General features: G+C 42.3%; 1 protein-coding gene across 12 annotated transcripts in view; it reads left to right on the top strand.

Moving 5' to 3' along the window:
- Window positions 1-14,136, top strand: part of tjp1b (tight junction protein 1b) — a 66,588-nt gene extending 52,452 nt beyond the window's left edge. For 7 of the 12 annotated variants that reach the window (XM_030136948.1, XM_030136947.1, XM_030136955.1 and 4 more), the window contains 20 exons: window positions 348-481; window positions 1,060-1,165; window positions 1,720-1,870; window positions 2,879-2,987; window positions 3,069-3,288; window positions 3,522-3,706; window positions 3,796-3,891; window positions 3,973-4,055; window positions 4,162-4,372; window positions 4,462-4,562; window positions 4,682-5,032; window positions 5,369-5,605; window positions 6,669-7,529; window positions 8,446-8,537; window positions 9,009-9,224; window positions 9,337-9,473; window positions 10,038-10,509; window positions 10,703-10,920; window positions 11,883-12,026; window positions 13,460-14,136. In XM_030136948.1, the coding sequence (XP_029992808.1) occupies window positions 348-481; window positions 1,060-1,165; window positions 1,720-1,870; window positions 2,879-2,987; window positions 3,069-3,288; window positions 3,522-3,706; window positions 3,796-3,891; window positions 3,973-4,055; window positions 4,162-4,372; window positions 4,462-4,562; window positions 4,682-5,032; window positions 5,369-5,605; window positions 6,669-7,529; window positions 8,446-8,537; window positions 9,009-9,224; window positions 9,337-9,473; window positions 10,038-10,509; window positions 10,703-10,920; window positions 11,883-12,026; window positions 13,460-13,554 (4,219 nt within the window). In that variant the 3' untranslated portion in view covers window positions 13,555-14,136. The remainder of the gene's footprint in view (window positions 1-347; window positions 482-1,059; window positions 1,166-1,719; window positions 1,871-2,878; window positions 2,988-3,068; window positions 3,289-3,521; window positions 3,707-3,795; window positions 3,892-3,972; window positions 4,056-4,161; window positions 4,373-4,461; window positions 4,563-4,681; window positions 5,033-5,368; window positions 5,606-6,668; window positions 7,530-8,445; window positions 8,538-9,008; window positions 9,225-9,336; window positions 9,474-10,037; window positions 10,510-10,702; window positions 10,921-11,882; window positions 12,027-13,459) is intronic. The other 5 variants (XM_030136958.1, XM_030136950.1, XM_030136951.1 and 2 more) reach the window with 3 other exon arrangements.
- Window positions 14,137-14,435: the final 299 nt, after the last annotated feature.

Raw genomic sequence — 14,435 nt, 5'->3', positions numbered from 1 at the left:
TTAGCCACAGTCACACAGTGAAATTCACCTGGAGGACAGAATCCAAACTGACACCTTAGATAAGCCAGTCTAAAAATAGAGCCCAAAACACAAGAAACAAAGGACTGACCTTCAAGACTGGGCTGTTTTATATGAGTGAACACCAAATGTATATTCAGCTCATTTTATATCATATATTGAGCTGAGTATGACCTTGATATGTTATAGCATTAAGTTTTCATGTTGCCTTCAGGCTCTACATCTCTAGAATACACTATTTATTACCTTATTACCTGGCCTAATGTGTTTCTGTAGGCAAGAAACTGTACAAAACCTACATCTATATTTATACTTTATTTTTTTATCAGTCACAGAAGTCGCGATGATGAACGGATCTCAAAGCCCTCCCCAACACCAGCGAAGCTATCGGAGGAAGTTCCTCTGCCGAAACCGAAGGAGTCGGCCATCAGCAGAGATGAAAAACAGCTCCCACCACTCCCAGGTCAGAATGACTAACAGATCCAATGTCTCTGTGTAAATGTAAATGGGATGTAAGGGAATATAAGAGACATCCATACCATAAACAAATCCACCACACACATCTGTATCTCCTTGTCCAGTAAGAGAAGCAGAACACTAAATGGCTGCATAATGGTGCAGTGAAACCTTGTTTGAGCCAGTCATTTTTGCCCTTTTTAAAAGGCACAACAACCAAAAAAGTTTAATCCAGACGCCTGCTGAGCCTGGCTGAGTTTGCCGGGAGCCAAGTGAAAATAAACCGTATGAGTTGATTGAGTCTGACGTTCTTCCCCACCCTGCGGCACTCCACTGCCTTTCTGTTTGACCTCTGCTCAGGGTACTGTGTACCTTAAGTGTGTATGCAGAGATACTTGTTTGCATGATTTTCAATATTTATACTAATAATAATGTACTTTACTCTGTTTTAGCAGTCTTTTTCATGAGATACAGTGTTAGTTTCAGACTGTAAACATGAACAGTGTTATGTAACGTCTCCATCCTCTATCTTGTCTATAAATATAGTAAAAGTTTCTGTGCTTTTTTTTTTTTTTTTTTTCGTAGAACCCAAGCCGGTCTATGCTCAGCCGGGACAGCCAGATGTAGACCTGCCAGTCAGTCCCTCTGATGCTCCTGTGCCAAGCGCTGCCCATGATGATAGTATTTTGCGGTAATATAAAAAAGATCTTCCTAAAATCCTAACAACAAACCTTTACAGAGCTTTCCCTGTCTTACCCAGTTCACCACCAAATCACTTTGTCAAACGCAAAAGCAAATTAAGGAGGAAATTCTAACCTGCAGCAGCTTAGTACGAACAGTAGTATTTGAAAGGCTCTTCTTCACATGACTTTATAGATGACAGCAATTTGTCATTATGACATAATGGTTAAATCAGCACCTTTGATTTTAACAGGATATACAGCTTCCAGTCTTTTTCTTTTCCCTGAATGCTTGACTATGGTTATTTTAGTCAATAGCTTACATATTAACACATATTCAAATGTTCTTTATGGCAGTGCAGAACAATTTTACATCTGTGCTTTTGTAAGCTAGAGAAAGAGTAAGTAGTCTGAACAAAACAGAAACCTGGCTGACATCCAACATTCACTTCCTATTCACTTATCATTCAGATGTAGCTTGTATTGGAACAAGGGAAAAAATGCAATCCGATGGTGTGATAATAAAGAAAATCAACATGACTTTTTTGTACAATCCCATCCTCAGGCCGAGCATGAAGCTGGTGAAGTTTAAGAAGGGGGAGAGTGTTGGGTTGCGGTTAGCTGGAGGGAATGACGTGGGCATCTTCGTAGCCGGAGTGCTGGAGGACAGCCCTGCTGCTAAAGAGGGCCTGGAGGAGGGCGACCAAATTCTCAGGGTGAGAAACTTTTTCTTTGGTTGATGTAAATGCAAGCTGTTTACAGACGTCAGGTGATTGGTGTTAAAATTAGATGAAGTTATATATTGAAAACATAGGGTTGTAACAGTATCATATGTTATGAAGGAGGATCTTGTTCTTTTTGATTTAACAATGGGTACCTGATAGTGTCTCTTAACAGCTATGTTTTATAGGGTATGTGACTCAAGCGTTTCCTTTTTATTCATGGTTTTACACACTGGCTGCTCCAAAATTCCTGTTCCTCCTGGCTGGTCTCCTAGCAGTGGCCCCGAGGGAGCGCACACAAAAAAATTCTGTGTTTCCTCTCACTGTGTTTGTTTCATTTCCTCACAGTCATATATCTCACTGTTTGTGCCTCCTCTTCTTTTCTCTAAGTATAATGAGGAATAGCTTGAGTTCTTTAGGTGTAGTAAAATCTGCAGTTACCAGGGCAAGCTGAGAAATGAACAACTATGTAAACCTTTATCTAAACACATATTTATGCTTTGTTATTCACTTAATTTACAATGAGGCCCCTCTAACCTAAACTTTAAAGTTACAACTTTTGTTAATGGTTGATACTTATCAGTGTTGAATAATTTTGACACCAGTATCCTGATTATTCCACTTTACTGCATTGTTTTTGACCCTTCCCAAGTTTATGGAAATTAGACTCAAATGAGTGCAAACAATTACTTTTTTTTCTGTTTAAATAGTAAGAGCCATAAAAGACAAAAACATGTTACTATAAATCAACAGCAAGACGTTTTACCCAATCAAACCATTATCTAGAAATAAACTGAGCACACTAAGGCTAAGACAGAGTTCAGAGTTTGACTAACATAATTTAACTGTTCAAATTTTTACTATGCAAAAAAATGTTGAATGAATTATGCAGTAATGCTAAATGAATTATACAACATCTTAAATGAATAAAATGAATTATTAACCAAAAACAAAACAGTCACTTAAGCATAAAACTTCAATTTCTGTTTTCCCAAATTGTAGGTAAATAATGTAGATTTTGCAAACATAATCCGAGAGGAGGCAGTGCTGTTCCTCCTGGACCTTCCTAAAGGTGAAGAGGTCACCATTCTGGCCCAAAAGAAGAAAGATGGTAAGTGAAGTGAGTGAGGAGAGTCATGTCTGTTGTCCTCATAGATTCACTCAGTCTAACTCGTTGCTCTATCCTGTACAGTGTATCGCCGGATTGTGGAGTCGGACGTTGGGGACTCGTTCTACATCCGGACACACTTTGAGTATGAGAAGGAGTCTCCGTATGGGCTGAGCTTTAACAAGGGCGAGGTGTTCCGTGTGGTGGACACCCTGTACAACGGCAAGCTGGGCTCCTGGCTGGCTATTCGCATTGGCAAGAACCACCAAGAGGTGGAGAGAGGCATCATCCCCAACAAAAACAGGTGACAGCGTCTTTAGACGTGTTTGACTCTAAACGTATGTCAGTTATGTCTGAAATGCCCCGCTGGATAAAGCTAAAGGATTATATTTGTATTTAATTTGTTATGATTATCATAGTCATGTAATGTCCGTTGGTGCTGGCAGTGTTGAAGTTAGCTGTGCCAAGTTTGTGACACATCCATTAGCTTGTGTTACATTAAGAACTGTCTCTGTCCTTCTGCCATTTGTCAAACAGAGCAGAGCAGCTCTCCAGCGTGCAATATACTCTTCCCAAAACGGCAGGAGGCGACAGGGCAGACTTCTGGAGGTTCCGTGGACTTCGTAGCTCGAAAAGGAATTTGAGAAAAAGTAGAGAAGACCTCTCCTCCCAGCCAGTCCAAACAAAGTTCCCAGCATATGAAAGAGTAGTACTGCGTGAAGGTGAGTAGTCGGACCACATCTTGTAGCCTATTTTTCATTGTAAATGCGTGTAATAAGTTAATAAATGTAATGTTTTTTTCATGGGGCAGCCGGTTTCCTTAGACCTGTCGTCATATTTGGACCCATTGCTGATGTTGCTCGAGAAAAACTCTCCAGAGAAGAGCCAGATCTTTTTGAGCTTGCAAGTAAGTTCATACTAATTTGCACTGCGAAGTTCACCCCAAGTTTAACTGATTAAACTCAAACCTGTGTCTTTTTAAATCTAGAAAGTGAACCTAGAGATGCAGGGACAGACCAGCGCAGTTCAGGAATCATCCGTCTTCACACCATCAAGCAGATCATTGACAGAGTGAGGACCCTTGCTTTTATTATGCAAAATAAATTGTGTTTTAAAATTATTTAATCATACAAACAGAATTTTCATCTTTTCTCTTTCCTCTCTTGATCAAATAAAGGACAAACACGCTGTGCTGGACATTACCCCGAATGCCGTGGACAGGTTGAATTATGCTCAGTGGTACCCCATTGTAGTCTTCCTAAATCCTGATAATAAGCAGGGTGTGAAGAACATGAGGACCAGACTGTGTCCAGAGTCCAGGAAGAGCGCCAGGAAGCTCTATGAGCGAGCCATCAAACTGAGGAAGAATAATCACCACCTGTTCACTAGTGAGTGGTCACAGAATGTGAAAACACAGTGAATGAAAGTTGGATCCTTCATAAAAAATAACATATTTCACTCAAAATGCCTTCCTCAGCTACCATCAACTTGAATAATATGAATGACGGCTGGTATGGAGCCCTGAAAGAGATCATCCAGCAGCAGCAGAACCAGTTGGTGTGGGTGTCTGAAGGCAAGGTGAGGGACTGCCAGCTCTTTTATTTTATTGCACGTTCATATTTATTCCACCACATAGCATCGTGTCAACCTTGTTTTAGTTGAAATCTTAGGATAATAAATTTTTCGTCTCTCCTCAGGCGGATGGCACTACAGAGGATGACTTGGATATCCATGATGACCGTCTATCTTACTTGTCAGCGCCAGGTAGTGAATACTCCATGTACAGCACAGACAGCCGCCATACTTCTGACTATGAGGACACAGACACAGAGGGCGGAGCGTACACAGACCAGGAGCTTGATGAAACGTTAAACGACGAAGTGGGCCTGCCCACAGAGCCTGCCATCACCCGCTCCTCAGAGCCTGTGCGAGAGGACCCCCCTGTTATTCAGGACACCTCTGGTTACCCTGGATACCAGCACCCTGTACAGCCTGACCCAGCTAACCGCATAGACCCTGCTGGGTTCAAGATGGCGGCTCCACAGCAGGTAAAGTTTAGATGTAGCTTTGCAGTCTCAGCACCGCAGGCAGCACCCATCAGAGATGGATGTGTGCCTTAAGTGTATGACTGCAGAGGAATAACTCCTTTGTGTTCAGTGTTGTGTCCTGACCTTTCTGTAAGATTAAATGTCCTTTGCTAAGTAATAAACATGTTTAGAAGCTACTGGTATGATATCTATTCAAACCACATTTTTGGAAGTGCATTCTGTGGCCGGTTTAAAACTGATTCAGTGTAAGGAAGAAGATCATGGTGTTGGGGTGAGCTGTTCTTTGTGTGCCCTTAGCAGGCTGTGTTATAAATGTCTCTTAACAATACTTCACAGCAAGATGAGGCTGCTCTGCCCATGCCCTCGTTGCCTCCGCCGGTGGTAGCGCCCCCTGCTGTTGAGCAGCCTGTACAGCTAGAGGGTATGCACCTAGAGGAGCCGTCTGCTGCAGCCGCAGCTCCTCAGGCTGACTCACTTAGCAGTCCCAGCCCTGCCCCTGAGCTTATTCAGCCCCTACCACCACCACCACCACATGAACCCCTCTCATCTGGACCGCCCGGTCCAGAACCAAAGGTACCCGCTGTTTCACCAGCCACTCGGACCGGGCCTGGGCCCCAGCCTGCTGTTTTAACTGCCTGTCTTCTCGCACATGCTTTCCACTCGCTCTCTGCATGACATGCCCACACTGTGTGACTCACTGAGCCCACTGTGTGCCTCTGGCTCCCAGAGAAAATGTGCGACAGACTAGTCCACATGCACCACAGTGGGCTGGGAGACCAGAAGGACTGGTACATCTGAGTCTTTGACCAGGGTGAAGACATCCACACCAGCCCTAACTGTTGCCTCTTACTTCCTTTGCATGGCTCCTAATGTTTTGGGTTCCTTTCAGCTTTAACTTTCTTCTGTAGATGAACAATAGTAGCACTTACAGTGGCATTGTAGTGGTAGATGTGTTGTCTGTTGTAGTGCCAGTAGTTTGACTTTGCATTAGATGCAAACTGAATGTTGGTTGCATGATGAAGGCTAACCTGCAGACAGTATTCTTGGTAATGATTTTCATCAAGCAATTCTCTCTATGGAAAAATAAACATACATCAACACACTGCATTAGGTCTGCTGTTTAGTCGTTTTGTCCTGAATAGATGCCGTCAAATTAACCTTCCTCCATAGGAAGTACTGGAACTAGTCTTGCTGTCTACAGGCTACACATCATATGTTTGAAACGAGGCCTTTCAGAAATGCACAAATTGCTTGTTTGTTGACCATTTACAAAACATGATGCATAAGAAGCATTTTTATTACATATGGATTGTTATCATTCTTGAAAGGCATCTTGTCAAACAGGCATTCAGAACTGTTTTGAACATAGATAAAGGTTTGCTTGTGTATCTTGCACTTTGACTTGATGTTTATCGAATTATTTGAATGGGATGTAATTTGGTTAATAATCTTATTTTCAGTTCCTCAAGGTTTCAGTTTATTTCCCCTTATTGAAGCTAATTTTGAAAGTTATTTTTGATCTGGTGTTGGTAAAGAGTTTTACCCTGTCTGCTTTCTGTCTTTACAATATGTTGGTTGTTAAACTTTCACAATGATTGAGTGACAGCTGTGTTCATTTAGTGTTGCTTCTTTACAGATGTACAAGAAAGATCTGTACAATATGGAGGACCCTGTGCGAATCAACCATGGCCTGAAGCAGTCTATGAGCTACAGTCACCAGCCGTCGTACCAGGACAAACAGCCATACCGCGAATACGACCACCCGCCTTACGGTTACGATGGAGGCGGCTACACAGAACCAAAGCCTCATAACACTGACTCTCATCTGCACTACGACAACCGTGTGCCTCATTACAATGAACAGTGGCCCCCTTATGACCAGCAGACCTCGTCCTCTCAGCCCGCAGGTTACCAGCAAGGCCACCAGCAACCCATGGGCTATAGCCCCCGGTCCCCGTATGAGGACGGACCAGGCAGGGACTACAGCCCGCCTCAGCCGCGTTACGACGAGGCCCCACCAGTGGGCTACGATGGCAGACCACGCCACAGTAAACCCGGGCCTATTCGGTATGATGAGCCTCCTCCCCCGCCCCCAGCAACCTACGATGCCCGTTCCCCTTATGAGGCAGAAACTCACAGCTTCCCCATCAATTCGCCTCGATCACCAGAGCCGCCAAAGCAGTATTACGGTGACTCTGGTCTGAGGCCCACGTACATTCCTGGACCTCCAAACCGGGCTTATAAACCAGGGATCCACGAGCCTATGATGAACTCTGAACCTGCAGTTCCCCCTCCTAAACCAGAGTCCCTGCCCTCCCCAGGTGAGCCAGTGGTCACTCCAGGCTCTAAACCCCTCCCCCCTCCACCCCGAGAAGATTTAGACGAGGACCCAGCCATGAAACCACAGTCGGTGCTCAACAGAGTCAAGATGTTTGAGAATAAACGGTCTGTTTCTATGGACAGGGCTAAAGAAGGGGTCGAGTCGTCAGCAACCAGGGTGAGTCATTTTCTGTTTGAGTTAAGGCAGTATCCAAAAAATACAGAAATCTAAAGACAAAGGATTTAAGCTCTGAAGTAACTGCAGTTTCTATTTTAAAGATGTGACAGTTGATATAGTCCCTAGTCACATGGGACCAGTATTACAAGTCATTTTTAATAATCTGGGAATTTGTCTCAGATTTTAAAGGTCCTGTGTGTAAGATTTAGGAGGATCTAATCACAGAAATGGAATATAGTATTAATTAAGAATTGTTGTGTTTTCATTATGTTAGAATGGGTCTTTCATATCTAGGAGTGTGCTGAAAATTAATTCTGCCTCTTTCTTGGTTGTCATATAGAGACTGTGTTGGCTGCTATAAATAAAAGTATTAACAGCAGCTTGCTTGCAAATTCAGAAAGCTTATGTTGCTCCACAGCATGGAGACCCATTTGCAGAAAGAGCAAGTCTAAATCCATCAGAAGAGAGAAATCTCAAAAGATGATGAGACATTTTGTTAGGGTTACATTTTCTTATGCAGAAGCCTTGACGTCATCCAGGGATAATATTAGTAAATTGATGTAAAACACATGCTGGTTATTCTGTACAAATGCACCACACAAAACACAAACATGCAGAGTAATTTAGGGGTTCCAAAGGTAACACTAGTCACATGTGAATAGGGCCTTAGATTATTTCAATGGAATTTACTGATGCATCAAAAAACATGCATTTCACAAATGTAAAACAGTTTTTGTAAGATTGTTTCATAACGTGATCATCTATGTTTTATTAAGCGGTTTATGACATGATGGGCAGGATATTTGGATGTTTACTGATGTGATATGCATTATGAATGTGCATTCAAGCCATTCATATAAACACAAAATCTGCATCATATGAAAGAATCTCTAAAGACGCCCTCTCTGCCTTTCAGCCTGCAGATGTTCCCAAGCCTATGAGTGCACCTGGCCCAGTCCTCAAAGCCAATTCCCTCAGCAACCTGGAGCAGGAGAAGTCCACCTATAGGTATACAGTCCTCATTACAGCACTTCACACTGCAGGAGTAGGTGAAGGACGACTCCAAGATCCTTGCAAAGGCATTTTTGAATTCAGCTGTTGTTGTTTGAGCTCCACCTAATGGATAAAACTCACCAAGCAGCCGCTACTGTGATGGGTGACACACAAAGACATTCAAACAAACACCCACCAGAGGAGGCAAATAGTGCTGCATATTAGCACGGCCATCAGATGTGTTTCTGCATTTTAGTGCAAGAAGGTCAGAAACCAGCAGATGAATTACTGCCTTGAGCTGGTGTACTGATTATTGATATTAATATTTTAATGTCTCATCTGCAAATCTAATTTTTAGTTTCTAATTCTGGAGATATGAGAATTAGTCTGATGTTATCCTGTGAGCCCCTCAGGCCTAGCCACTGTCTGTCTCTGCTGCTAAATCTCTACAGCTGTTCTTATTGTACTCTTTGGCTTTGTCTGCAGGGCTCCTGAGCCACAGAAGCCTCATACTAAACCCCTGGATGATGTAGTGCGCACCAACCACTATGACCCAGATGAGGATGAGGAGTACTATAGGAAGCAATTGTCCTACTTTGACCGCCGTAGCTTCGACAGTAAGGCCATGGGACAACCGAGTCCTGGCATCAACCGCTTCCATGATCTACCCAAACCGGCTCAGCTGTCCTACCCGTACAACAGGTAAATGTGCCAGAGTTGGTGAATGCACCACATTCCTGAGGCTGTGCTCACGTCAGCTGCTGATTCATAACTGGTTTTATTAATCACATTGTAAATGTGTCACCTGTTTCAGAGTTGAATCTGTAGAGAAAGTGAGTCCTGTGGAGAAAAGATATGAACCTCTGCCTCAGATCAGCCCTTCCTCTCAGTACGGACCCCCTGTCCCCGTCATCCCACCCAACACGCTGCCCAAACTCAGCCCAAGTGAAGGTAAACTCATCCTGCTTCATATTTCACCAAGTATTTTTTTAATTGTTCACATATTGGTGGAAAAGTAATGGTGAAAATTGTTGTCATAGTTCCCTAAAACTAATGGCATGACACCTTCAGACTGTTTATGTGCAGACAGACAATTGATCATCAGATCCACTACTCAGTATTTGAACAACTACATAGTTTTGGTTTTTGTTTAATAAAAAACATCCAAGTTCTGTCTGTAGCATTGTTTGACTGGTTACACATCATGAATATAAGCACCTATCAACACCAAAAAGAGAAATGAACATTTATTTATTTCTTCAATGCAGCGTTCACAATATTATACTACTAAGTTTGTTCTGGTGTTGCACTAAAATTTGTTTGATTTTTGCTTTTACTGCAACATGTTTCTGAATATTGATTATTCAGGAACAACATCAGTCTCAACTCAACAAGTATTATACAACTATTTTTGCAGCAAATCGTTCACAGTGATCAAACTCAATACTCTACTGCATCATGGCTCTTTAATAGTTACATCATTGAACCATTTGTGTCTGTGTCATTTTTTTCCAGTGAACTCCATACCTGAACCATTGAGCTCACCCAATCCTAAACCTGAGTTAGCAGCTCTTCGGCCGCCCAGCAGGGATGAATCCACACCAGGCGGCTATCTGCCCCCAAGGGGCCTCCCTGACAAATCCCCAGTCAATGGCACAGACCCTGCACCTGCAAAGACTGTGGGCGCTCCCGCTCCTACTAGCTACAACCGCTACGTCCCCAAGCCTTACACCAGCTCCGCACGTCCCTTTGAGCGCAAGTTTGAGAGTCCTAAATTTAATCACAACCTGCTGCCTAACGACACACAGGTGAAGACGGACCTCCTCGGTAAACCCAGTGTGGTGAGCAACACTGGTGGAAAACCTCAGCTTTCGCCTCAGCCCCTCGACCACGACAGCGGCCTGGACACTTTCACTCGCACTATGGACAACAGGCCCAAATACCAGCACAATAACATCAACGCCATCCCTAAGGCCATCCCTGTCAGGTACGTCACACCAGGGAGTCAGAATCACCAGCAACAGTAAGAAAAGTAACTTCTAGAACAGTAATTATTGAGCTGCTGAGGGCAGAAACAGACTTTTTGCTCACAGAGGGTTTGCTCTGGTGTCCTCTGTGCATTAGTCTCTGCCTGCTCTGTTTTGACTGATGATACTGATTTCTGTGGCTCCGTCCCTCAGCCCCAGCGCGCTGGACGATGATGATGAAGATGAAGGGCACACAGTGGTGGCCACCGCCCGGGGCATCTTTAACTGTAACGGAGGGGTCCTGAGTTCTATTGAGACAGGCGTCAGCATCATCATCCCCCAGGGTGCCATTCCTGAGAGCGTGGAGCAGGAGATTTACTTCAAGGTGTGCCGGGACAACAGCATCCTGCCCCCCCTCGACAAGGAGAAAGGTCAGTAACTCACTGCTGCGCAGACACTCAGAGACAGAGACATACATCAAAGGAAACACGGAAAAAGTACAAGAAAGTTTTTTACCTTAGAGAATATGTAGGATTTAGTAGCAGGTATGCATTTTAAAGGCATCATTTGTAACATTTTCACTTTAAAAGATCTAAAAACAGTTAGGCCTACATTAGATATGTTTACATTCAGAGAAATTCATAATTTTATTAATAAGTTTGTTCATTTGGTCCCATCATATCCCCTTACTTGTTTCTCTATCATTAGATTGTGAATATGTCAATACATGTACCATGAATAAAATGCCTGGTACTTTACCTTGGTTCAAAATGAGATTGTCGATTTTCAACTACACAGGTGGTGAAAACAGTTCCCATGAATCCACAGTAGTTGCATTATGTACAGGTGCAGCACATAAGTTGAAGAATCTTTCTCTGCCACTTTAAACAGAACAGATGATACTCCATTATGTTAGCCAGAGTACACAATTACTCAGGGAATTTGGTTTGTTTCATTCATCAATGAGTAGATTTCTTTTATGTTTCATTGAGCGGTTTTGAGCCTGTAAAAACTCATGCAATAATAACAGTTTTGGTCAAATAACAAAAACAAAAACCATGCCAGAACCTAAACCCTCCACATGTACAGGCACAGGGAGGACAGTCTTATATCATATCAGTATCTCAGGGACATTACAGTCTGCTCCTATATGGAATAAGTGAAATCCCACAGCAGCTTACTTGAAGGATCTTTTTTTCTAATTAACACACAGTACCTACCAGGGGAGTGCAGTCACTTTTATTTAACCAGCCACGTCATTTAACAGTTAATTCTCCTAAGAACATTTGGCAACAAACTCTATTTTGTTTCTAGATAAGTTAATCCTGCATTTCTGTGTGTGTGCCAGTGTGTTCAGAAGGTGGAATGTAAATCTTGTGGTGCCCTTCTGCAGGAGAAACGCTGCTAAGTCCGCTGGTGATGTGTGGCCCTCATGGACTGAAGTTCCTGAAGCCGGTGGAGCTACGCTTACCTCACTGTGCGTCTATGACCCCTGATGGTTGGTCTTTTGCTCTAAAATCCTCCGACTCCTCGTCGGGTACGCTGTCCTCTCTCTGTCCTTTGGGGTCTGTGGGCTGACTTTGGTGATTAGAGAGAGATCATGTCACCTGTTTCCATATTCCCCCTACTTGTCCATCAGCAAATACTTCTTGAGAATAACAGTCATGACCTTATTTAATGCGTAAAATTGGTTAATCTACTTGCTTAATTTTTTAGTTTAACATGCCAGTCAGCAAAAGTGTCATTTGTAGAACAATCTGTACGGATATCATGCTTTAAAGGATTTATTGATACCTGCACTTTGCTTCAGTTTGTGCCTCTTTTGTTTTTACCAGTAAATTCAAGTTATTGAGGCAAAAATCACCTTTTCTGACAATTTAGTACCTGGTCAGGAAATTTCTGAATCATCATAAAAGTAGTACAACATAGATGCTGTTTAAGAAGGTTTCTAATCATTCAGATAAAACAAAAAGAAGCACAACAAGAAACCTGTTTTCAAGGTGGGGCTGTGGGGCCTTTTTATCTTTAAATGACACAGCAGGTGGAACATGTTTTCAACCCAACGGATCAAAACGTCTGTTGGGATTCTAGAAAAACTTTGAGCACAGCTGTTAAACCACCTTTTGGGTTTTTTACTTAGTTTCTAACAGAAAAAGATGTTTGATCTGTAACTACAAAGTAAAAGCTTTTCTCATGAGAGGCACAAGCTGGGGCTGCATTGTATTGTTACCATTGCTTTGATTATAAAGCGGTACAACACATACAGCTCTGGGAAAAATGAGGTGACCAGTCTACGTTTTCAGACCTGAACCCCTTTGAAAACCTCTGAATGTGATCAAGAGGAATATCATTGACGTCAGAAGCTGTAAAACAAAGCCGAGCTACTGCATTTTTGCAATAACAGTATGAAAAAGTAGTGGAGAACACAAAAAGATGCATGAAATCTGGGACTAAAAATCAGGATTACGTCACTGAATCCGAGTTAAAGCAATAGTATTTTGGGATAAGGTGGTTATAACTGCTAAAATAAACCCCAATAAGAGTCTTGCTGTACATGGTCCTGGTTTTTACACCAAAGAAGTTAACAATCGGACAGAAACAAAGACATGAAAATGATTTCATTAATGTGAATGTGATTCTGTTGCTTCCTCTGTAATTTGAGCTGCTCTACAACAACATTTTTTTATTGATTCCAATGGTCTGTTTTACAGAAATAATAGGCTGTAAAATGCTGTCATTCAGTTCAGCAAAATTAAAAATGATTAGGAACTTGTTTCTTCTTCTAAAAACTTGACATTTTGTTATTTTGATTAGAATTTAGAAGAAATGTTGCTGTAAGTTTTAGTTTAATTTTTCACATTTCTACATTTTTTTCCTTCCAGATCTGTATGTACTTGACAAAAACAGTCTTATGTTAGCTTTAAGAAGGGAGGTGCTCCCGCTCTAACGTCAAGTCTGTTTCTCCTGCAGGTGATCCCAAAACCTGGCAGAACAAATCTCTCCCCGGAGACCCAAACTACCTGGTGGGTGCAAATTGTGTGTCTGTGCTCATTGACCACTTCTGAAGAGGGCAACAGCTGGCCTGTTACTGAATGTGATAAACGGGGGTGTCGGTTGCCCCTGCTGCGCTCCCTCCACCATGGCGGGGTGCACAATGCGCGACGAAGTATGAACTTGATACTCACGTTGTTTACTGTGCCCAAAATCTAAAAAGAAGAAAAATAAAAATCACACACAAGAGGAGAGTCGGAGGAGTCCAGCGTCCACACGGCTGTACTCTTGACCTTTCTTGTCATATTTTTGTTCTTTTTTTTGGTTCGGTGCTTTGAAGGCTTGCAAAAAATAAAGATTAAAACAAGTTATTTAAACAAAGGAACTGAAGTTGGAAATGCATGACCAGTGCCACAGACTGAATAATCTCATTTTGACATTTTTAGCTAATTTTGTATAAGGTCAAAGCAGTGCGAGGAAAAAGGAGAATTTTGGAATCTTGTTTAATATTGCAGTGGGGATTTTTGCGTACTGTAAAGAGAAAAAAAAAGAAAAAAACTCACAAACAGCAAAGTTGGTATATGCAAAACTTTTGTTTGTGAGTTCTGTGGTCATGCGTTTCACTCGTGAAGGATCGCTGAGGACTGAGAAATGCTGAGCCCGACTCATGAAGGAAAACGTAGGCATCATAAAGATTAAAAAAATAATACGAATGAAGGTTAAGTATTAGTATGAGACGCCCGTTTGTTGAGACTGGGCTCTCTGTTTAACACTGAAGTTTTGTAGCAATGTTTTACCGTAGATAAATATACTGACTTGATTTTACAAACTCCTGCTGTCTAGAGATCTATGCATGTGCTATGACTCAGGTCCAGAAGCCTGCTACTACTAAGTTCAACACATGAAAATCCCATCGTACACTGCAAGCAGTGATGCCTTATCTGCATATTAACTT

Source organism: Sphaeramia orbicularis, chromosome 6 (assembly GCF_902148855.1).
Source record: "Sphaeramia orbicularis chromosome 6, fSphaOr1.1, whole genome shotgun sequence".
Classification (NCBI taxonomy): Eukaryota; Metazoa; Chordata; class Actinopteri; order Kurtiformes; family Apogonidae; genus Sphaeramia; species Sphaeramia orbicularis.
The sequence above is the reverse complement of the archived record's forward strand: the minus strand, read 5'-3'. Positions and strand labels throughout refer to the sequence as shown.